The sequence below is a fragment of the Pseudoliparis swirei genome, chromosome 18, assembly GCF_029220125.1.
Source record: "Pseudoliparis swirei isolate HS2019 ecotype Mariana Trench chromosome 18, NWPU_hadal_v1, whole genome shotgun sequence".
NCBI lineage: Eukaryota > Metazoa > Chordata > Actinopteri > Perciformes > Liparidae > Pseudoliparis > Pseudoliparis swirei.
In genome coordinates this window covers 23,512,107-23,535,679 of record NC_079405.1, presented here as the reverse complement: position 1 = coordinate 23,535,679, position 23,573 = coordinate 23,512,107, and the positions used below count along the sequence as shown (strand labels likewise).

The window sequence follows — 23,573 nt, the reverse complement described above, 5'->3', positions numbered from 1 at the left end:
CACCCGGAGACTGACACGTCCAAAAGCGCAAGAGGAACACACGACCTCCACGTCGTTCACGACGGAAGTCAGTGAAACTCCGGTGGAGGCCGCGGCGGCACATTTCTGAAACGCATTAGATAAAACATTATTTATATTAAAATATCTCTAGAAATCCAATGACTGTGCCCGAAACGTGTGACCAGCATTTATTTTTATGTAGAAGGCGAGTTAAAAATTTAAATAAATAAAAAAAAGGTAAACGGTGAAACGGGACGAGGACGGCGTCCATTGCTGTCCTTCCTCAGTGGAACTCGTCATCATCCGTCTCGTGTCCACTTCCCACTGGCCTGTGATCTCTACAGTTTCTCTACAGGTGCTCAGTCCCATCATCTCAAGAGCATTTCATGGATTTATAATGTGGACATGTTTGTGTGTTTATTAATTTTTTTTTTTCATTCCCTCTGCTATTTAATTTAATTTTTTTATTTTTTAGTAATCATGCAGATTATCTGATATTATACACGTTTCATAAACAAGCAAACACTGGGACATAAATTAGATCCTCTATAGATAAAAATGTAAAAAGCTAATACGACAGCTGTTGATTATACTGAAGGTGTCGCAGCCAGGAGGCGACACCCCACCGCCATCCTTTCACTCGACCCCCCCACCCCCCCTCCCATCTATATACCAGATGTATTATATATGGGACACATGTTTTGGAAACGCACGATTCAAAGTAATCTGAGGGAAGGGTGTTGGGCTGAAGACTCTTCGATTCTTATGACACTCGTGGTTCAAGGGAATCAAAATGTATATTGGATTAAATAATATGCAAGTCAGGCTTCCTACGAATGACTCGGACGGAGGGGGATTAAAATAGCTGCGGCGACTGGATCATCCAGTAGAAGACGTTTTCCAGTTCCCGTAATGAGGCGGGTTGGGTGGGCCGGGACAGGTAGGCAAGGCGGGGGGTGGGGGGGGTTTGGGTCACAGGCCGAGTCACAGTCGGGAGTGGAGGTCTACTGCTTCGTGGAACGCAGTCTGTTCTTGTTTCAGTGTTTCCCCAGGCGGGGTGGAGAGTCCTCGTACATCTGGGTGGTGGCGTACTGCGGGGGAGGGGGGAGCAGGCCCGGAGGAGGCTCCTCCCCCCTGGCCCGTCTCAGGAGCCACCATGGCCGATCAGGACTGCAAAGGAGACAAACGGCAACACAGTGAGTCAATTAGACTGGTTATGTCATACTATACAATAAACTATTATACTATGACTGTTTTATGCCATATGTTACTTTTTTAATTATGTTTAAGACATACTTTACTATGATATTTTCATGACATAATATACTATGACTTTTATGACACACGATAGATACTCTGACTTTTTTTAAAACATATTTTAATATTAATTTTGTATTATGTTTATGACATACTATGACATTTTATTGATTTACTATACATTGACTTTATTATTCATATTGACTTGATGACACTATATGATGGCTTTTTCATGACAAACTATACGATGACCTATTTCATGCCCTCCACGGACCGCTTGGGCCCCAGTGGCCCCTCCCCAGTGGCCCCTCCCCCAGGTTCAGAGATCGGTCCAATCACAGGAAGCGAAGCCGTCAACACAGTCGGAGTCACACACCTCTGCTTGATGTTGCCGCATCTCCTCAATGGGAGACTCTGTTTCCCTGATGACCACCGCTTTTGTCACCAGCATGTCGGGGTGCTGCTGCCTGGCCTCTTGGATCGCCATGGCGAGGGCCTGGAGGGACACGAGGCATCAACGCACGGGTCATAACCCTCACATAGTAGCCTTCTGACTTATTGAATATCCGGAGTGTGTGTTATTCTCCTTCTCACCTGATGTTGGTCCACATCATCGTCTCCTGTGATTATAATCCTTTTCTCGATTCTGGTCTCCGAGTAGCCTCCTTTCACAGTCTGCGGAGCAAAAATTTTCATTCAATAAAATGTTTTATTTAATGACTTATTCCAAACAACATTTTATGGAAGACAACATAATTCAAAGATTTTTTTTTTTTTGTAGTAGTAGTAGTTAATATTGTTTGTGCATTAGATAATTTTCTCAGGAGCCCGTTCAAGTTATATTAATGTAAAGCATACTACATTGCATGGCAACTGAATCTTAAGAATAATATTCTTTCCCTTATCAAATAAATAAAATAATTTACGTCTATCAGATTCAGGTCATCTACAACGAGGGATGAGACATATTCAAGAGGGTACCAAAAAGGCACAGATGTGGTGGGTTGACTCCGAAGCTCCCGTCATTAAACTGTAACCATGGGAACAGATGAGGTGTTACCTTGGTAACTTGAGTTGTGATTGCTGAGGTGACGCTCTCAGCGGTGATGGTCAGCGGGGACACGACAGAGTCCCTCCCGTGGGTTCCGGCTTTTACCTACAGCACAATTTGTGAAAGGGAGAGTCAAAGGGACACACACACACACACACACACACTCTCTCAATACAAGACGTAGTTTCTCAGCCAGTGGGTCTCGACCTTCCGGAGTGACTATCACAGATCTGGAATGTGTGTGAGTATGTGATGTGTATCACACACTTTTTCACTTCCTGTTCAGAGATAAAAGCATCCCTTTATTTAAGAGGTACTCCAGATATCTACTAGTGCACCGTCTTACATCTGGGACACTTTCACAAGAAGCAGATATTATTTTGTTCAACAATCTGAACCGAATCTTCAAAGCCAGAGATATCCAGACTTTCACTCCCCAGCATGGATCCAATTCAAACCACATTTCCCATAATTAGTTTGTTTTGTGAGACTTTTTTCTCTCTACCTGGTAAATGCCCACAGAATAAAAAGGTGCCCCGTGGAGTTGCACCAAAGTGCGCTGTGTGTACGCGTGCGCTGTAATGCTTTTGCTTCCTTATAAAATATTTATGAGTATTTCTTTTATTAAATTCAGCATAGTTTACTTCCATGTTCTGGAGCTTGCACTCTTCCTTTGTTGGCGTTCAGTGCGGAGCAGCGTGAAACTACCGTTATCGGACCCGCTCAGAGAAAAACTATGATATATTCCATAGGTAAAGAATCTTCACCTTTGAGACACCACACCTACAGTGTGTAATGCTTTTCTCTTTAAAAAATAAATAAAAATGTATATATATATATATATGTATGTGAATATATATATATGTATATACATATATGTATGTCAATATATATATATACATTTATGTATGTGTGTCAATATATATATATATACATATATGTATGTACGTCAATATATATATATATATACATATATGTATGTCAATATATATATATATACATTTATGTATGTATGTCAATATATATATATACATGTATGTGTGTATGTCAATATATATATACATATATATATATATGTATATATATAAGAATCAGAGAAAAAGATATTGCAGGTATTGTGGTATACAAACGCTGTAAACATATATAACAATATATATTTGTACACGCATACAGGAAGATATGTAGTGACGGTTTCAAAAAGGGGAGTTTCTTCACACACACACACACACACACACATACACACGCAAACACACACTTCTGTTGTAAAGATACTTACAGGGGAGCCATTTTCTTTCAGGCCAGCAGGAGCCTCCCGAGGGCTGACGACTCCAAAGTTCTGAAGGAGAGAGAAGAATAGTGTATATTAACTTATTGAAAGTACAGCTACATCAAAGAACTGCAACAGGCGCTCCGCTCAGCGTGTTAGAAATACACACACGTTATTACTAATAAAGCAGCCGCACAGAACAACACCAGATTTAATTTCCCGCCATAAGCGCAGATGGACATATCATAATAATATAACGTATAAACGTATTAAGCATTTGTAGTAAACAAATGAATTAGGAAAGACATTACCCCCCCCCCCTCAAAAGAAAATTCATATTACATCATAATTACAGTTTTACTAGTTACTCTGTGTCGACATACCATCATTTTATGTAATTTAATAACAATGGAAATGATACACTGCATGCGCCACTGATCAATGGCATTCAAACTGCGTAAAGCTGTTGAACTTCACAAAGAGACTTCACAATATTGCATTGTGAGAGAACAGCGTGAAACAGCGCGCTAAGAAATTATTCCACTCCTGCTTTGATTGTACTTTTTTCTACTTTTCCACCACTTTTTCTATTTATATCATATCTCACGTGTGCGCTGCTTACTCCAAAGCAGCTGGTTCTGCATGTGTAATTGAGGTGGAAACCATCGACTGTTTTTACACAGCAGACATTGTGACATGCCGTTGAAGGAAACCACAGGTGTGATTGATTTCATGAAAAGAATAGCAATACTGAGTTGATCCACGAAGGGAAATGTGTAAGGTATAGCTGCTCTTATGAATTATGAAGAAATATAACAAACATAAAATAAGGGCTTTGTGAAATAAAATGTGAATTATTTTCATTATAAAAATGGTCTGACTAAGTGACGCGGGACGGCAACGACAAAATTGGATTCAGTGTGTTTAACTGCGTGTGAAAAAATATTTTTTTGTGATATTTTGTCCTTCAAAGCCACACATTCTAACTTTAAGGAATGAGTCTACGTAAACGCTTCAAATGTTAAGTATTTGGCCCATTACGTCCAGGTGTGGCACCTCATCTGATTTTTTTTGCCATTTTATCCAAACGGTCTTGGATGAATTGAAAAATACAAACTAAATATGACACAATGTCTCTCGTAGGAGAAGTCTGAGCACGTTGTTGTTGCCTCAATGAGAACGGTTTTGTATTGACAGCATATTTCTCTGCCATCACTGACAAGGACACCAATAACAGCATGTAGGAAACACGAATCGTTCATGAGGGCAATCCTCCAGATGAACAAATACATGTGTACTACAGTCTGGTGGCGATGCGTCGCTAATTTAAAGGCAGGCGGTCCCTCCCTCCCATCACCAGCACAGCCTTTGTGCTGCTGTTGAGAGACTCCACAGCTGGAGGCAGGCTCCCTCTGCTGGCTGAACAATGTTGGAGCTGGAGCTCTTTGTCTCATCGATGACGTCATCTTCCATTTGCTGCAGTTGCGCGCGCACACACACACACACACTTTTTCTTCTTTTCTCCCAAAGATGGATCACTTCGAAGTTTAAAAAAAAATTATAATAAAATGGACATAACAATGAACTGGCACTTCAAAGGGCACCCAGTGTACATCGCTGCCCGAGCTAAGTGGCTGAAGAGCCCCGAAGCGACTAGCTACATTTTAATAAGGCACCCGTGGGACTGCATACCCAGCACTCCAATCTTTGCCTCCGGAGATGAATGAGATTCACACCTGCTTTCATCCACATTAATACACCGACTGTCAATACTTTAATCACGCCCTAATGATGTCATTATGTCGTCCCTGTCTGGGGAATGTGGGCTTCCTGTCTTGGGACTGTTAGACTTCCTACTCTAATCAAGACCAACTCCAGAGATCCTATGATGAGCATTATCCTCAAAATTCATAACAGCAAGAGAATATATACACACAAACAGACACACAAACACACACGACATTCTGGGCTACATTTTTGTTCTTGCGAGTTGCTAAACGAGAAGATTGATACCTGTTTTGTTGGATGAAGCTACAGCTACAGCTACAGCTAGAAGCCGGTTAGCTTAGCTTAGCATAAAGACTGGAAACAGAACAGGGGGAAATAGCTAGCCTAAAATCCGCCTACCTTTAAAGCTTAATAATTAACTAATTGCCAGGCAACCGACGTAATAAACTCTAGGAAGTCACGTCGCTCGGTCAGATGAAATCTTCCAACACATGGCTGCCTTTAAAGACTATAATGTGTTTTTTTAATGCTTTTGGTTCTGAATTATTATGTTTTTTTATAGAAAGAAATGAATGAATCTAATTAATTTATTTGTTACTTTCAGCCAGCTATGCTGCTGGCTGTAGCTGTAGCTTTGTGTTGAACAGGCAGATAAGCAAGAGAGCAAATGCGTGGACTTCCAAAAACATCAAACAAATATTGGGTCTGAATATAAAATATGTGGCTGACTTTAAATACACTAAAAGTGTATTTTTTTAGAAAAAAGTTAACTGCAAGATACATTGCTACAATTATCAACATACACACAGCAAATGATTGAACAGGGACAACAGTAAAGGCAGCAGACACGTGAATTTGCTTCCGTTTTCCCGTGTTGCTCTACCTGCGGTGAGACCTGCGTGACGCCGGGCTGGACCTCGGATCCATTCGTATGCGCCTCGCTCTTGGAGTCGGCCCTCTTCAGCTTGTGGGCCATGGTCACAGCGCTGGCTTCCTTCCTCGCCACGGGAGGCTGTGAAGCAGAAAGCGGAAGCCAAACAACATCAGCATTTCACCTTCCAGACAAAATTAAATGAAAAAACCCCGACAAGCTACTTTGGAGCGGCACCGACACGCAACTTTTTTTTATTGGATGGTTCGGTTTGATGAAAGCATGCAAATGATGATGGGAATCCAAAGAGAAACGCTGACACAGATAAAATGGGAGAGGAAAAAAATGCATGAAATAATACATCAACAAGGGGAATAAAACATCTCGAGTGTGAAACAAAATGAAACATAATATTTGTTTAGTCAAAGTTAAACAATGGGAAACAACAACAAAGAGTAAAATAAAATGTAAAAAAATAATGCAGGCAGTTATGGCACCAAGTCCAGCCAGGCAGGGTGAATCCAGTGGGGGATGATGACGGAGCATGAATAATACTTCCATCTGTCTACCTCATGATGTGCTCCCTCCTCAAGAAGCTTCTCCTCCATGGGAGACTTGTCCCGAGAGCCCATGAGACGGGCGGAGTAGAACCTGGAGGTCTCCTCGAAGTCCTCCCGGCCCACCTCGGGCTGCCGCTCCCTCACTCCCGCCTCCGACATGCACTTAGAGAAGTCCTCGGCGCCGGAGTGGAGGTCCATGATGACGGTGAAGTCGACCTCGGCCTCCAGGCTGGACGTGGAGCTGACCGTCATGCTGGAGCACTTGCGCTCGATGCCCAGATGGGTTTCCCTCATGCAGGCCAACGTGTCCCGCTCCTGCTCCTCCTCCGGGTCCAGGCCCGGCTGAGGCCTCCTGTCCCCGAGCTCCCTCTGGGTACAGAAGGTAGGAGGACCACCGCTCTCAGGTTACAAAACTGCAGCAGGCGGAGGGATGGCGAGCATGACATGGAGTTGGATGGAGGTATCGCCCTTGTGTTTGAGGGTTTACCTGTTTGCTGGGATTCAATGGCGGACTCATGCAATGTACCCTGAATATACAGTAAAATAAATCAAAGGGCATGCGGTCACATGATGACATAAATTCAAAGTTCCATTTCGGATAAGGTGTTCATTTCAACAGCGACTGTGAATGCAAAATATATTATTGGAAAAAGTAACTATGAAAAATTAGGACTTTTTCCGATCTTTGTTTCTTCTTCTGTGATCTCCTAATTTTGCACGTAGATAATCAAATACACATCTTAATTAGCCAATATATTTGTAATTCAGTTGCTTGAATACAAGGTTATTCAGGCGATACTAGAACAATTCAGTTTTTTTAAATATTCGAGGAGAAACACACAAAAAACAATATGAATCTGAAAATGAGCTTTAAGTGTCCGCTATTTGCCCTTTCCGAGAGGGGACTGAACAGCAATGCAAACGTGTCTCTGCTCTCTTCAAAGCCGCCCGTATAGATAAGTTCTCCTCTCAGTTCAGTTCCACGTTGGAAAGTATTCTAAATATAACGTGCACTTCAACTGATATTAATATGTTCAGATGAACCTTTCTTTTAGGTTTAGATAATACATTTGCTGTACAAGAATATTGCTTTGCTCCCGTCTACGTCATCTCCTGTACATAACACACACACTGTGGATGAGTAGCTTTAACAACACCAGTGCAAAAACACCCAAACTATCCCTTAAAGGGGTCACCAGATAAAAAGGTTGACCATTGAATAACAATGAATCTCATGCGGCAGCTAATTTAAAGTACTGCCACTTATATTAATTACACCAACACTAGCTAATTAGATCGGAGTAAAAGAAAAAAAGGGGAAAAATAATAATACCCGCAATAGCCAAGAGTAAGGGTTTTGGTTTTCTACCCACACATTCTATTCAAACTCATGATGATGGATGACTGTGGCTGGGTAGCCGATGGAAAGTAACACACTTCGTCCTTTAGAGCTTATTCATATATACAGTATATACACAAACTGGTGCAGTCATGTGGGAGGCGTGCAGTTTACCCGCGAGGGGCGCGGAGAGGAATGAGCGATGATGGGTGGTGCGTGTGAAGGTGGGGTTTGAATGCAATATGAATAACCTTGAAATCAGCAAACGGCTCTTCATAAATGGCGGGAGTGGAGACGGGCTCCTGCAGGGGGTTGAGGGGGGGAAGCAGAGGAAAGAGCAGAGAGAGCATCCGAAGGTTAGCTAGCGCACGCTGAAGTGGCCGGTGGACCGACAGACTGCCACACAAACTGAGATCTGGACTGGAGCCTGAAAAATATCAGCTCAGTGCGTTCTGAGCACAAGCAGTTTGAGTCCCAACCTAAACTGGGATGGTGGCTCACTGATCGGTGAGACTCCAATTTGTTATATATTAGCCACACATTTCAAAGTAGTTAATACTTCAGTGTTTTTATATTTTTAAATACATGTATATATATATATATATAGAAATATATATATATATACACATATATATATGTGTATTATGTATATATATGTATATATATATTTATATATATACTGTATGTATATGTATATATATGTATAATATATATATATATATAATGAATGACTTAAAAACCCAAGTTTGTGTGAGAAATTCAGCCTGACCCAATCGAAGCCCACCGAATCTGTCCAGATCCGGTTTGGTCCAAATGGATTCAGGCACAAATTTGAAGCACTACTTACAATACAGTTTCGAGGACAGAAAAGAGGTGAGTGTACTGCAACACAAACAACATCCACAGCCAGGTTGTATTTGTGAGAATTAGCGGAGGGTTAGAGCGAGAGAGAATCATGCGTTGTATAATGAGCAGCATTGACCAACTGAGAAAGTGTTGCAACACTACGCATATTGAATTTCAATTGTGGGGTCGAGGGGTGGGGGGGGGACTTTCAAATGATATCGTCAAATAATAAAATGTCCAATGGAAAGGTGCCGTGGTGCATCTCAAAGCCTGTCAGAATGACTGCGCGAATAGGGTTCCACGTGTTTGAAAGTAGCGCCGCCCAATATTTTCCCACACTCCCCCGAGTTCAATCGGATTCTTGGTACGGTTGTCACTCGCCAGGGAAGTCGTTCACACGCTGTGAGCTACGCAACACTTCCTCCCGTGCCCGTTTAATCCGACACATTGCGGGAGCTTGACTTAGATGAAAAGGTGGGAAATGATGGAAGCTGTCATGTCTACTCACGTCAAATTCCCTTTAATTCCCTGCCGGGCCAAAACGCGTGCAAGCTCCTAATGATACCAACGGTGAGAATGAAAGCAGCACATTTGACTGCTACTGCCTGCTGGGGTTTCACAGTTGGGGGAACCAATGTGTTCATATCACTGATAAGTCTTCCAAACAGAAGAGAGTAATGCGTCTAGTTTATTGTCACCAATTGGAAGGGTTGAGGGATGTTTAGCAAATTCAGTTGATGCAAGTTCATCAGGTTGATAAAGTTCTCAATCATTGGCTGCACTCCATTGATCTCGAATTAATAACTGTCTGTCGCAAAGTAATGGATGGCAGGACTTTTGAAATTAGAACGCAACAAATGGTTTGTTTTGTATTTCCAGTTTTTCGAAAGCGGCACGGAGGAAGGGAAAAAACAAAAGAACACAAATAAATCATCGGAGCGATGATGATATGGAAGCCTTTCTTTCCGACGTGAGCTGCAAAGAAATCTGAGGTTCACAAGTAAGGTGAAGACAAACCAACATCCATATCGACTTTATCTTCTTTTAGGTTTTTTTCTTCAATTTCACAGCCAGTGGTGAGCTGTACAGATTTGCCAGAAAGAGTGACGTGGGGGGGGTAATGAGAGGGGACGAATCGGGGTGATGTATGGTAAAAATGTCCTAATTTTTCATGTTACATTTTTACGGACTTGACGGAGCAAAGGTACCGCTCCGTCTGCTCTTCAAACAGGCACGAACAGGCAAGATGGATGAGTGTTTCAAGTCAATGAAAACATATAGGGGAGGGGAGGGGGGGGTAAAAAGAGACAAAAATGGCGTGCTAGTCTGTCTGAAGCTCATGCGATGCTCTAACTCCAATGACTGAATAGCGGATGCCAAGCAGAGTTACCGAGCGTCTCTTCTTGGCTGCGTCCAGGCTCGGCTCCCTGCCGCCGGCAGTTCGGCTGTTCCGCAGTATCAGCCCGGACTCCCGGGCCTTCTGGGTTTTCACTGGCGGGGCTGGGGGAGCCATTTTGTGAAGCGACGAAATCTTTGAGCCGAACGACTGACTCTCTACGGGTCCTCGAGCGTACAGGCGACCATCCTCGGTATGATCTGTTTTAGCGGTACCCTCCAGATCTCCTGCGAACGACGGGTGGCAGGCGCCGGCGGCGTCGGTCCAGGCGAGGTCTAGGGATCTCTCTGGAGAGCCCACCGACCAGCGGTGTTCTCTCCTGAGGACCCGCGTGAGCTCGTCCTGTCCCGTGTCGTCTCTTTCGTCCTTCCCCGCGACGCTCTTGGAGCGCTCTGGCTTGAGAGGGACGATCCTGGAGATCTCCGACTGGCAGCTGCTGCCCGACAGCCGATGGAGGGACGTCCTCTGTCCTCCCGTGAAACCGTCCACGCCCTCCCCCCCGGAACTGCTGACCTTCATCTCGTGTGTCCTCACCTGTCGCAGCTTAACCTCGGCCAGCTCTTTGTTGTCGATAAGGCCCCGCCCCCGCATCTTCATCGCACACTCCCCTTTAACGCCCGTCAATGAACTATCATGTTCCATCTTCCCGAGTCCGTTCACTGAGTCTGAATCGACGTCGGCTGGCTCAACTTGACTCTTTCTCTTCACCTGCTCTGTTCCTAGAGTGGAGACCGCCCCGCTTTCTCCGAGCAACATGTCCTCTTGTCGGCTGTCTTTAAAGACACTGCCGGACTGATCCTCTACTGATCCCTCGTCATCTCTCATCATCTCTTTGGCCGGGGATTCACAATGATTTCCTGTTTTGGGGTCTTCCTCCGGACTGTTGTCCGACTCCGAGTCCTCATTCTCTTCTTCAGTGGAATCCCCGCTTCCTTTCTCGTAGATGAGCTCGGCAGGCATCCCCAGGTTTAAGCTCTGGGGTCTCCTCTTTTTCCGTGGTTTAGAAGCAGTGCGCTCCTTCATCTGCCGCGAGCTGGCGGCCGCATCGTTGTTTGCCTCGGGGTCTGAGGCGTGAGACGGTTTGCTTTGAGATTTGTCTTCAAAGGAGTCTGAACTCTCCGTTAATTGAATCACGAAGCGACTTTTGCTCGCCGGCCGCGGTTCAGAGCACTCATCTGCCTCTCTGGACGATTTTGTTGATGGAAAATCATCACTATGGCTTTTCATTTCTTTTCTGTCATACCCTGTTACCTCTTTATGCATCAACTGGGCAATGTCTATCTCTCTTTCCAGCTCCATTTTCTCCCATGAGGAATCAGATGCTCTGTTCTTTTCTTCTGTCTTCCAGTCATGGTCCTGTAGATAAGTTTCTTGTTTTTCAATCAATACCCACTCCTCAGAGCCCTACATGTTGGTATAGATTAAACACAGTTAGATATGCCAAGCACAGCTGCTGCAAAAAAAAAGAGTAATAGATCAAATCATTTGAATCACAGTAAAGGGAACAAAATGTAGACGTGGCACATGATGAGGTGAATAGGGCTGCAACTAACAATTATTTCTTAATTTTCGATTAATCTGCGGATTGCTTTTTTGATAAATCGATAATAACTGTCTTTAAATGTCTTCTTTTGTCAGTCCAAAGACTGAAAGATATTCAGTTTAATATGATATGAAGCACAGACAATATTTCAGAGAGGCCAACAACTAAATGTGTTGCATGAAAGGTCCCTTCAATGATCCATCGATTATCAAAATAGTGTGAGATTCTTGTTCCCATCGTCTAATCGTTGCAGCTCTAGAAGTGAACATGAATTCGCAGTTGGGGGACTTATTGCACAACATGTGGTGGTACTTTCCTAAATAGATGGACATGTGAGTGAAGATGATGCTCAGTAGGCAGCGCATTTCACCAAACCACAGATGCTATGAGCTATGGGTATCATGAAGAGGAAAAGTGAGAGATGGGCAACCTCAGGTGAAGTCACCACAGTCTTCTGGACGAAACCCTCAACAGACAGGCTGTTAACAGGGTCCTTCCCCGCCGCTCGGCCCGTCGACTGGCCGACCCGAGGCAGAGGAGAGAGATTGAAAGAAGAAGGAAGAACAGTTAGAACTCGGACTGGGGAGGCGGGACCAGAGAGTGAATTAGTGAGACGCACAATAAAACCATTTCATGCAAAAAGCGAGACAAAGGCATAAAAGAATCAGCACCAACAGTGAGCTATTCTGTAGAAGCTTTTTGATGAGCGAAAAACACGTCTTGTTTTGTTTTGACAGACACTGACTCCACATAACCAAATCAGCAGACATTTGCAATGCAAATTTGTTTTCGCTCTCTTTTTTCTTTTCTGTAACCACATCAAAGAATTGAGTTCAACTGAATCTTAGAGCACAGACTTTTCCTCGCCTCCCGCACTGTCACTCAAACAGAATAGCACCCCCCTCCCCCACCCATATACCCTTTAACCGGGAAACGAGACGCACAGCAGATTTAATTTGCTGCAACAGACGACGCTTGACATTCTTCGGGCATAATCTGATCATCCCCGACGGCAGATGTGAGATAGTTTGAAGGCTATTTAGGCACCCTAAACAGAACCATCCTATCAGAAGTCTACAATCTCCAAAAAGCCTCTTTACCCAAAATCTGATCAAAGCTCGAGGGCTTTTCCCGATCGGCATGATGAAACTGTGCCACTGTTAGGCAATCAAGGAATAAGAAAAAATAAGAAAAAAGTGGTACAGTAAGTGATAATCATTTCTCAAGTGCCTCACATACAAAAACAAGACTAATGTCATCAAGAAGCTTTCCTTCTGTGCTGCTTGTCAGAGAGAGGCGGTGTGAACATCGATATACGCATTTCTTGAAAAAATAAATAATTTTGCATGTTTACTCCACGTGAGCAGCAGCGTCTTTGCACCGGGGACACACATTTGAATTGTCTCTCGGGAAACACATTCAATAGCCGCAGCTATCCTCACTAATCATGTCTTCGGGCTTGAATCATTCCAATGAAAAGAGCACACAAAACAAATGTCTTCCGCATGACAAAAAGATGGCCTGTTCGTTTGGCCTCGAGTCGAGCAGCAACAAGAGCGAATCGGCATGACCAGACAGGAATAGCAATGCCCTTTAAAGGAATATCAACAGTAGAGTTGGCTGAATTTTAGATATTGACCACAGTGGAAATGCCCCGTCCTTTCCCTTCCCCGAGCCCCTCTACTCACAGCCTTCTTATCCGGCGTGCCGTTCGGAGAGGTGGCCGACAGACGTTTCTCGCGGTACGACTTGCTGCTCGGCTCCCTCAGGGTCCTCTTCAGCTCGTTGATGCTGGCCTGGTGCTTCAGCAAAACGTCTTTCGACTTATCCAGGAACTGGGGAAGGACGTGCGGGGGGAAAGGGAGAGAAAAGAACAACAACAAGCAGGCAGGCGTTAGAAACACCCTTAAACTAATACTTTGAAAACTGCAGCACTGACGATATGCATGACTGTCAAGCATCAGACACGGGACGCGACACGAGCACTGCGTAGAGATTCTGCTGGTGTTTTACGACCCTGTTCTGTGGCCCGTGGAGAACTATAGCATTTAAAATGCGATTGAAGTCCACGGAAACCAAAAACTAATTATAGTTCCAACCGATTTTGCTCTTCTGAAGATCAGGGCTCTTGAAATAGATGAATGAAGAAATGAACCCGGAACACAATGCTACTCAACCGACGGTCGGATGCCGTGTGGCCAGTCGACCATTTTCTCATTCCCAATGAGAACAGATTGATTCCCAACGGAAATAATTTGAATCTAGATAAGGTGCCAGAGAGCATAAAAAGCATTGAAACTGAAAAGCAAGTTGAGTGTCCCTGATGGGACATTCAGTAAAGTTGGATAATTCAAATTCTGCAATATTTGTGTTTGTTTTGGGATGACAGTTGGTGAAGAATAAATTTGTATATTTACGCCAAATTTTGATTAATTATGCGTCCCAATGGACTACCTAAATGTGAACAAAGTGGTTTAAACTAACCCCAGCTTGACAGTCACAGTCAAATGTATCTGAAGAATTGATGCATTAGTTACTAACAATATAATAATATGATGTAACGTGTCCAACACTATGGTTAAGCACAATGCACTTGCACTCTATTTTACAAGATGAGGCTTTTTCTTTAATTGTGGGTATTAAAATATGCTAGTTTCTCTATTAAATATTATCATCTCAATCAATTTTGTTTTACGGGCAACACATAAACGTTGGTGTGGAATGAACATTAGAATGAAGAAGAAATGTGTGATTAACATTCTCCATGACTTTGGTTTGGCCATAAACTGGAGCAAATGTGGTGAATAATGGTGCTCAGTTGCATTTTTACAACTTCAAGTGGTACTTGGAGGCTTTGTGAAGTTTAATTAACTGACAGGATGGAGCCCACAGATCCACATCGACGTGCTTCTTTTTATCAATATGTTTTTTATGTATACATGGCTGGTAATTCTTCTTTACTTTTTATCTTCAATGGCAGACGTTCTATCCTTTGTTATAAAAGAGAGGCGAATCACTTTTGAAAAGCTTCAACTTGAAAGTACTCTTTCCCCTCATAGGCCAGACGTGTCACATTTCTATGGCATTCTTATAGAAATGTGAAAGAGAGGAATCCTTTGATTGGAGGTGCAGGCAAATCTCAATCTGTTAAAAAAAAAAAACTACAGACTAGAGGTGTGGAGGAACAGCGGGACACACGGCAATAACACTTTTCTTTTTTTAAAGCATAAGGGGCCGAAGACAGGAACCTATGGCTCCGAGGAATGGCCTCCTGGACCAACTGAGAGAGATGGATCGGGACGGGGGGAGGGGCGAGCGCGAGAGATGACAGGTCAGAGAGTGCAGGAACGAGGTCAGATGCAGAGAGAGAACGGTAGAAGGTAAGTCAGTCAGAGCACGAGCAGGCAGACAGACATACAGACTTGTTATCATGCCGAGACACATTTAAAAATATAGCCCGTCTTTTTATATGATGGACAGGCTTGACCGCCACAGTTGGGGCAGCGGAAGACAGGCAGAGAGAATGAGATACGATTACGACAGGTACACTTTGCCATGGATGAACACAGACAGGTGTACAGACGGACACCAAATACCTCCTGTTTACTGTCAGCTGGTGAGCCAGCCTCCTCCTGGTCGCCAGCAAGAGTTCAAGAAAGACATGGCATGTTAGCGAGGCTTGAGTTTTGCAGCATTATTAGAAAAAGGACAAAAGAAAAAGGAAAAACTGTGAAGCGGGATTCGTGAGCAATGCAGTGGAAGCATATCAGCCTGAGGGTGAACCGGGGTGAAAGGAGAGAATAGTTAGTAAATGCTAAATCCACCAAAGTCCCTGTGGCGCATTGCCCCTGCTGGATAAGCCTGAATTGGCCTGAGAAGTTTCGACTGCACACATTTACACAGGCACCCCTGGAGTCCGTCTACCCACACCGAGTCTGCAGCTGCCTTCAAGGTGACAGAAGCTCTATATATTTGGACCATATTTAATGTTAACATCGACTTAGGCACGAACAAGAAAAAGTCCTTAAGTCCCAGTTTGTCGGGACATCTTTACTACCATGATCTCTTTCTTTCTGCTCGGGGTGACGTCGCCGTCGTGCTCTTGCCCCGTCTCCTCGGCCCGCTCTCGGTTCTTGTCGTCCTGCTCCATGCTGGGCTCCAGTTCGGTCTCCTGCTCGCCCACGGAGGGGCTGTGGACGCGACGCTGTTCCCCGGCGCTGCGGTGGGACAGGCGGTCGTGGTTCTCGCACATGGCGGAAATCGGCCGCGAGAACTCAGCTGGTGGCGAAGAGATAAGGGAGAGTTGAACTTAGCGCCAAAGTGGAAAAACCACAGGGTTATGCGGGGACTACTTATTGACCTGGAGCAGAGACTTATTCATTTCTTGCTTTTTCTTACAATTTATGTAACGGTTGACAAATAACATTACATTTGGAACATTTTTCAGAATCAGAATCAGGTTTTATTGGCCAAGTAAGTTTGCACAAACAAGGAATTTGACTTGGTAAAGTGACTCTCAGTGTGCTTACACAAAATATACATTACAACACAATACAATACAAAACAAACAGTGCAACGGTCTAAGAAGTATAAGAAAGATTAAGAAAGTATATACAAGGCGGAATGGCTCTATACAGAAGCTGGATACATGTTTTCTCCTGCTTCCTGGTGTTATGCATCGCTGAGATAGCTCTCTCCTGGCTTTATGTGAGGCTATGTTCAACACTGGCATTAACATGGGTGATCACTGATGATCACTGGTGAATGTGCCCAAGACAGGTTGAGGACGTATTGAAATCTGATCGCTCGCACCACATTTGGAGGTGTTGAGACAAATTGGTAGAATTCTCTAATGTTGCCACTGTGGAGTTTTATTTCAGTTTATAATCATCTCACATGACTTGGAAGACTTCAACTCCCAGAACGCACCAACAGCAGGTCGGTGCAGGCAGTTAATTGCTTTAAGTGGGAACACCTGGAAGTCGAAAGTCTCTCTAAGAAAATGTCTTGAGAAACATTTCAGCAGAGAGCCACTGGTACTATAACAAGACTTTTGTTGTGATGTGCTTTTTTGTTTGGAATAATTTGTTGGATGGAAATTGTTTAAAGTTTACATACATTTGTGTATAACTTTTGCTTTTTTTGTGTTTTGAAGGTTTGCAACCTGATGATGCAACCAGCCAACAAATAAGAAAGGAGAAAATAAATATTGAGCTGTGTTGAAATAGTTGTCCCGTGCGTCCTTTGGGGTTCATGTACCAGGCCGTTTCAAGTTGGGCAGGAGTTGAAGACGAAAACACGCAGGAACTTAAACACATAGAAACAAACGAGCAGAATGGTCAGAGCGGCGGCCATTACTTTGTGCACTATTGCCATTGCGATTGTTCCAGCAGGCTAACTTCTGTCTAAACTAAACCGACTTACGGAAAGTTGCCGCACTCACAGAGGCGACACAACTTAAGCTACCGGTGGATTGATAACGTTAAGGAGCATCGAAAGCCGGAAGAAATTTGTCAAATGTATCAATTAGAATATTGCAAATTCCACCATGCTCTGATGGTACACAGCTGACAGAAAATGAGCTCCTTTTGTTCTCGCCAAATGACCACGGAGAACTGTTTGATGTCCGTTGTGCTCCTTTTCGTTTCCTATGGCGAAGATGCGTTCTAATGCCAGACGAGAACTGACGTACTTAGAGCTCTCTACTCGTGATCGGATCCCACAAGACGCATGTCAATACCAGTTGTAAACAAGGCCTCACTAATGTTACAACTATTTGAACTGAACACAAGTAAGATCTATTGGGAAACTACTGGGGCTCTCACCTCCATCCAAGCTCCTGGACAGCAGGTACCTCTTGCTGGTGGAACGCTCAAAGTGCGGAGCGGGCCGGTCTATAAGAGCACTGGCCTGTCTGGTTTGAGCCTGTGTCCTTCCGCTGTATCGAAACTTCGAACCCATCACCAAGAAGCCCTTCGGAGGAGGCTCTGGAGACACCAGCCTGTGGTGAAGAAGAAGAAGAAAAACAGAATAGTAGCAGTGCGAGTCTGGATGAACCTTTCCGACCGTGAGACGAGATCGATTCTCACCTGAAGAAGGTGTGATGCTCGATGCAGACCTTCCACAGCCTCTTGGCAGCTCTGTGGTTCGGAAGCTTGAACCCGATTGTGCTTTCAAACTGCTCATACTGAAGGGGAGAGAGGATCGGGAGACAGGGAGGCATGTGAAGAAAGCTGAGCAGGGCTCAGCACCAGGTGTGTTTACTCTCTTTTTGCTCAACGGCTACCTCAGGACTTAGATACCTAGAAACCTAATAAAATATTCAATAAGTATACTACACCTAATTCATACGCGAACACTGAACCCAATCAATAAAACGGTCTGTACTTAGTGCTGGCATGGATTCCACTATGTAAGAAAACCCATTCAGAGCATGGATTTTGCCGACCGGACAAAAAGGAGCGTATCAAAGCAGAGGAAGGATAATGCCCCAATGTTCACATGGCGCTATATTTACACTCTTTATCCTTCTATTCTGGCTGTGGGTGCAGCTGCGGCCGCTTTGTTAAAGGGACCCTTTCTTTGTCTGGATCACAGGCTCACTGTCACTTGACTGGGTCTGGCCCAGACAGGAGTCACACCGAGGCTCAGCATGGAGGAAACATTGCAGCATTGCACGGCGCAATGGGGAGAGCCGGAAACATAGAGGCTGACTGTGCAGGGGTGCAAAACGTGGAGGTATAAAGCGGAGGATTTCACGGCCCTCTGCGCACCACAACTGACCGTGCATTCATTTCTGCTCTGACTTTCGACAGTGACAACTGTGACATAACATCGAACTATTATTGGAGTTAAAATCTGAGGTAATGACTTAAAGGAATAGTTCGTCATGTTGAAGAAAAAAAAGACTAATTCGCCTTCATGCAGAGAATAAGATGAGACGCCCATTCTCATGTCTCTATGCTGAATATGTAGCTCAAATGACATCGCTGTGACATCATCAGGGCTAATGTCTCAGACTCAGACAAGCCAAAGCCAGAGAAGACATCTTGATGAAGTGCTGATTTAATTATCCCGAGCCATACTGCGTACCTCTCCGGGTCGTATCTTGATGTAGAAGTTGCTCCTCTTGTAGGAGATCTTGAGGATCTTCGGCCAAGCAAATCGGTTGATCCTCAGCCTGTCGCGGTAAATCAGCAGCCCGTTGGCACAGACGCCCAACATAATGTCGATCCCTTCGGAATCCTGCAGCGAACGAGGGACAGCAAAAAGAGGCAGATGTGATTCACCAGTGTGTGTCCTCGAAAACTTTGTTAATGCTCATTAAAAACAACTTTTGGCAACCTTAGTGTGGTGGAGGTCCACCCCGTACATGGACAGTTTCTTTGCGTTCTCCAGGAAGTTAATTTCAGCCTCTGCTGGAGTCATCCCCCTGTGGGACGAATAACGATATCATCTGTAACCAACATGCTTTGGGGTTTTGAGCGAGGGCCTCACAGCGCCAGTGGCCGCTTGGAAGGCGGCCCTCCCCTCCGCCCCCATCATCACTCGCCCCCAAGCCTGGTCAATACGCGGGACCCCACTTCCACTTTTGCAGAGCGCATTGCATCAGCAAACATATTCAACCCGTTAAACAACCCAAACCCACGCATGCGCATTTGCATTTAACCAACCCACTTCAACCAACAATTTCAAATTTTTTATTTTATTTGGCTAATGTAATGTTGTATTTATTTCAACCTGCTAGCTATGCTAGATGCTAATCTGATAGTGCTAATCGTAGTATTGTGGTAACCTGCTTAAATCTGCTAAATCTGGTTAAACTATGGTTAAAGAAAGATTAGTTTAGATTAATCACTGTATTTGCTGATATTTGAGTTTTAGTGGTTATCTTTCAAAAATGATGCATGTGAGGCAGGCACTTGACGTTGAGACTTGAGGCACTGGCTGCTTTTGGATTTTCTGGGAGAATGAGGCAGAGGCCAGTTTTTTGAGGCATCATGAGGCGGTTGCAGCGCCAGTTGTTGAAGCCAGGGGTATACAGGTTGTGGTATACAGGTTAACTCACAGGCCAGTTGGTTTTAGATACCTCTAGACGGACATGAAGAGGGACATTAAGGGGCTGGGCTCCCAGGCTGCTTAAACACTGGTTGGCCTCAGCAGCAGGCCAATAGCTTTGTGGCCTGAGGCACACTTGATGTTGAGACTGGCTGACTTGCAGGCTGGGCTGCTGGGGAAAGGCAGAGAGGCAGCCACCAGTTTTGGATAACTCTCATAGGTGTAGTGTTGACTACTTTATTATATCAATAAATAACTTATTTACTACTTTAAAGACTTTATTATATCAATAAACTTCAGAAAGAAGCCCTCCAAACTATTTACACCCAGTGTCAATAAGTGTTTCATTGTCTGTATGATCATGTCTTTCCATTTTGTTTTTTGTTTTTTTGTCCATGACATTCTCCTGCCGGTCCTCTGGCTGCTGGGAGCCTGGGCAAAGAAGAAGTGCCATGCTGGCTGCATAAGATCCCACTGTGGCCACAGGGAGAGCCCCGTTCATTCAAGTAATTTGCAATATTCACATATCATATCTCTGCCAGGTTTAATTATCATGTATTTATCCTTTATTTATTTATGTTTTATCTTTAACAACAGCTCCCAGCTCCGCCGCCAAGGTGAGGAGGTCAAATGATCAATTTGACTCCCTCACACACCCACCACCAAAAAGGAATGGGTGAGGTGGTGGTGGATATTTTAAAAAAAAGTTGACACACACAAATAAAAACAATTACAATTTAATTTGTGTATGTGTTCATTTATTAAATATCTTCATGTTCTACATCACTGTGTATGTGTGTTGGAATTGGATTGAACTTATTGCACTGATTTAACTAGTCTGATAATATAATAGCTGGGCCTGAAATCGCATGGTGTAAAATATAGATCCGAGATCATGTTAGTGATGGATTATTAAGGCAAATAGTCATGTAACACTATGTCAACTAATTTCTACAGCTTCACATAGGGGTTTATTTCCAGAGGAGTACAAGTTAATGAAACCCCAACTTACATTAATTATTTTTTGTATGGTCGTCCAGACACACATGATGGAGGAGAGACATGACTGATGGTGTGACATACATATTATATATTAAAAAAAAAAAAAATACAAATACAACACACACAGTAAAATGGTAAAACAAATTTTCACAACAACAAACAGTTTACTAAGCAACGAAGGATGGCAGAATTTAATACTTGGGGAAGGACGAATTCGGGAAAACTGGGGTAAGACGCTAGTGGTGTGGTCGTCTCGTGGAAACTGGGGTTGCGGTGTATCGGTGAAACTGCCTGTCTGCCTTTGTTGTGGTGCTGTCTTGAATTTGTTGTGGTCTGTCTTGTTGTCCTCCCTCTCTGTTCTCCTGTTATCTGCAGTGGTCCAATTGAACTTTCAATGTATCAACAATCTTATTTATTTCAATTTTTAAAATAATATTATTCTTTGTTTACAACAGTATTCAACTTTACAACATGTACAACAGATTCTGTCTGTAATACATATTATTGTACACATATAATATCAACAGATGTTCCTATAACTATAACCCATCCCAACAGATGGGGAAAAGGGAAAAACTGAAATGGGCTGAAAGAACCAGTGAAATGGAAAAAAGGGTAGGAATTTGAGATTTGTTGAAAATATTATTAGTTTTGATTTCTATATTATTACATAAATATCATTATCAAACCTTTATTAATCTGTTTTCATTAATTGAATGTTTATCAATGTACTAAATTTTTTTTTTGTCCTATTTTTAACCCTCTTTTTTTAAAGTTGTTTTGTTGTCTTCTTATCCATGAAATCTAACTGATCAACTGGACAGGCACTGAAAACACAATTGTTGGGCAAATATAACATTTCAAACAGACAAAACAAACTGTCATTTTTGAAAACAAAATTTGAAACACTTCCAAGGTCAAGGTTCACCACATCACCCACATCCCAGGCACTGTCTCACAAAACCACACACTACCACCTTACCACACTAAAAATATATGCCTAGCTGTGCAACCTGCCTAATTGTGCAATCTCACACTTGAGTCATGAGATGGCCTCAGAATTGCTGCATGGCTGGGCATCTGAAATGCAGGCTGGATGGGGCAGGGGGGGGGGTGGGAGCAGCAGGTGGGATGGGGGGGAAGGTGGATGGGGGGCAGCGGGGATGGGGGGGTGGGGGGGGTGGATGGACACCAAGGGTTGGTGGTGGTTGGAATTGCGAATGAAGCAGCAACCAGTGCAATATGAAAAGATGAAGTATTTAATGATGTAGGAAGGAGATGAACTAGTGTAAGAAGATAGACTAACTAACCAGCAGAGACAGAGAATACTAAACCCTTCCTCCCTACTGTATAAAGACATTGCAAGGAACTAATAAGTATTTTGGGGCTATTAAAAAATTATTTTTAAAATTTATTATGTTTTTTTTTTCTTTAGAGTGTGAAAAAGGACTTTTTTTAGTCATTAAAGTAGGTTAGGGTTGACTGAACTCATCAATGAACCTTATTTCTTCATGAACTTAAAGTATTAGGCAATAATGATGAGCATATGCAATGTTAAAATGTTAGGTATTTATTCAATAGGCCCATCTTGTGGCTATGAGCATGAGGACAATTTAACTAAGGGATATCAGTCTACAGTCTACCAGTCTCTCAGCATCAAACAGCCTCACAGGCATCCAAAGCTAACATCAAGGCCCAAAGCTAATTAGGGAAGAGCAGCCTGCTAACCAGGAAGCGAGAGCAGCGTCATGGCCTCCCTCTTGTCAATCACCAACTCCATAGATGATGCCTGTAACCTGTACCTGTGAGTTAAACCTGTGAGTGCCTGGCAGCACTAAGCAGCTGCAGCCTCTCAACTATGCCTCTGCCTCAGAGTATCCTTATATCAAAGCAGGGCCTCCAAGTCCCAAGGTATCCTCAGTCTCAACCTGGCCTAAAGTCAACAATTGAGGCATCATTTGAGCCATAACCACAATCACTTAAATATAATCACCAAATACAATTAAAAATCTGCAGTAATTAAATTTAATTATTCTTTGTTATTTTACTTTTTTTTAGCAGTTTAAATGGTAGAAATGATATTATTACAGCTAATATTCTATAAGCTAGCTAGCAGGTTGAAATAACAGAAATAACATTATTAATAAACCAAAAATACACGCAAAAATTGTTGAACCTAAATTGTTAAATTTGAATAGTTAAAAAATCCAAAAATAGCCCAGCAGCGGTTTGGTCGGAATGGGGTGAATGTAATATGCAAAAAAAAAAAGTTGAATAAAGCTCCGCCCCAAGTGGGGGTAGCGCATTGATGCAATCGATTTTGGGAGGGACCGGGGACGGTTCCGCGCGGCAGCAGCAGCGGCTGCCTGGAAGGCGCCGGTGAGGGCTCAAAACACCATCGAGCAACCAACATCAACAGGCTGGAAATAATAAACCCATCATCTTGTTCAGTGCGAGCGGAATTATCTCGGTAATATGCTTGATAACTTAAATTCTCCCGATCCCTGATCACCTCCCCCCCTACCAAGCATTATGTTTGGCCATATGCCAAAAAGCAGCGTCGGAGAAGACTCTGTAACTGGGAAAGTGTTCTCGCGCTGGCACGACACCGCACTGTGTACATCCAGTGACAGATGCTGCGGCAATGTGACAGCA

General features: G+C 43.5%; 1 protein-coding gene across 2 annotated transcripts in view; it reads right to left on the bottom strand.

Annotated features, from left to right (window-relative positions):
* Positions 1 to 174: 174 nt before the first annotated feature.
* LOC130208462 (band 4.1-like protein 1) overlaps positions 175 to 23,573 on the bottom strand; it is a 70,800-nt gene continuing 47,401 nt past the window's right edge. The window contains exons 8-21 of one of the 2 annotated variants that reach the window (XM_056437614.1): positions 19,203 to 19,290; positions 18,951 to 19,103; positions 17,948 to 18,045; positions 17,684 to 17,859; positions 15,916 to 16,136; positions 13,547 to 13,693; positions 8,325 to 8,375; positions 6,744 to 7,103; positions 6,187 to 6,315; positions 3,585 to 3,644; positions 2,318 to 2,413; positions 1,852 to 1,932; positions 1,634 to 1,753; positions 175 to 1,170 (exon numbers count right to left, since the gene is read on the bottom strand). In XM_056437614.1, the coding sequence (XP_056293589.1) occupies positions 1,165 to 1,170; positions 1,634 to 1,753; positions 1,852 to 1,932; positions 2,318 to 2,413; positions 3,585 to 3,644; positions 6,187 to 6,315; positions 6,744 to 7,103; positions 8,325 to 8,375; positions 13,547 to 13,693; positions 15,916 to 16,136; positions 17,684 to 17,859; positions 17,948 to 18,045; positions 18,951 to 19,103; positions 19,203 to 19,290 (1,786 nt within the window). In that variant the 3' untranslated portion in view covers positions 175 to 1,164. Of the gene's footprint in view, positions 1,171 to 1,633; positions 1,754 to 1,851; positions 1,933 to 2,317; positions 2,414 to 3,584; positions 3,645 to 6,186; positions 6,316 to 6,743; positions 7,104 to 8,324; positions 8,376 to 10,309; positions 12,456 to 13,546; positions 13,694 to 15,915; positions 16,137 to 17,683; positions 17,860 to 17,947; positions 18,046 to 18,950; positions 19,104 to 19,202; positions 19,291 to 23,573 lie in introns of those variants that run through there. The other variant, XM_056437615.1, reaches the window with a different exon arrangement.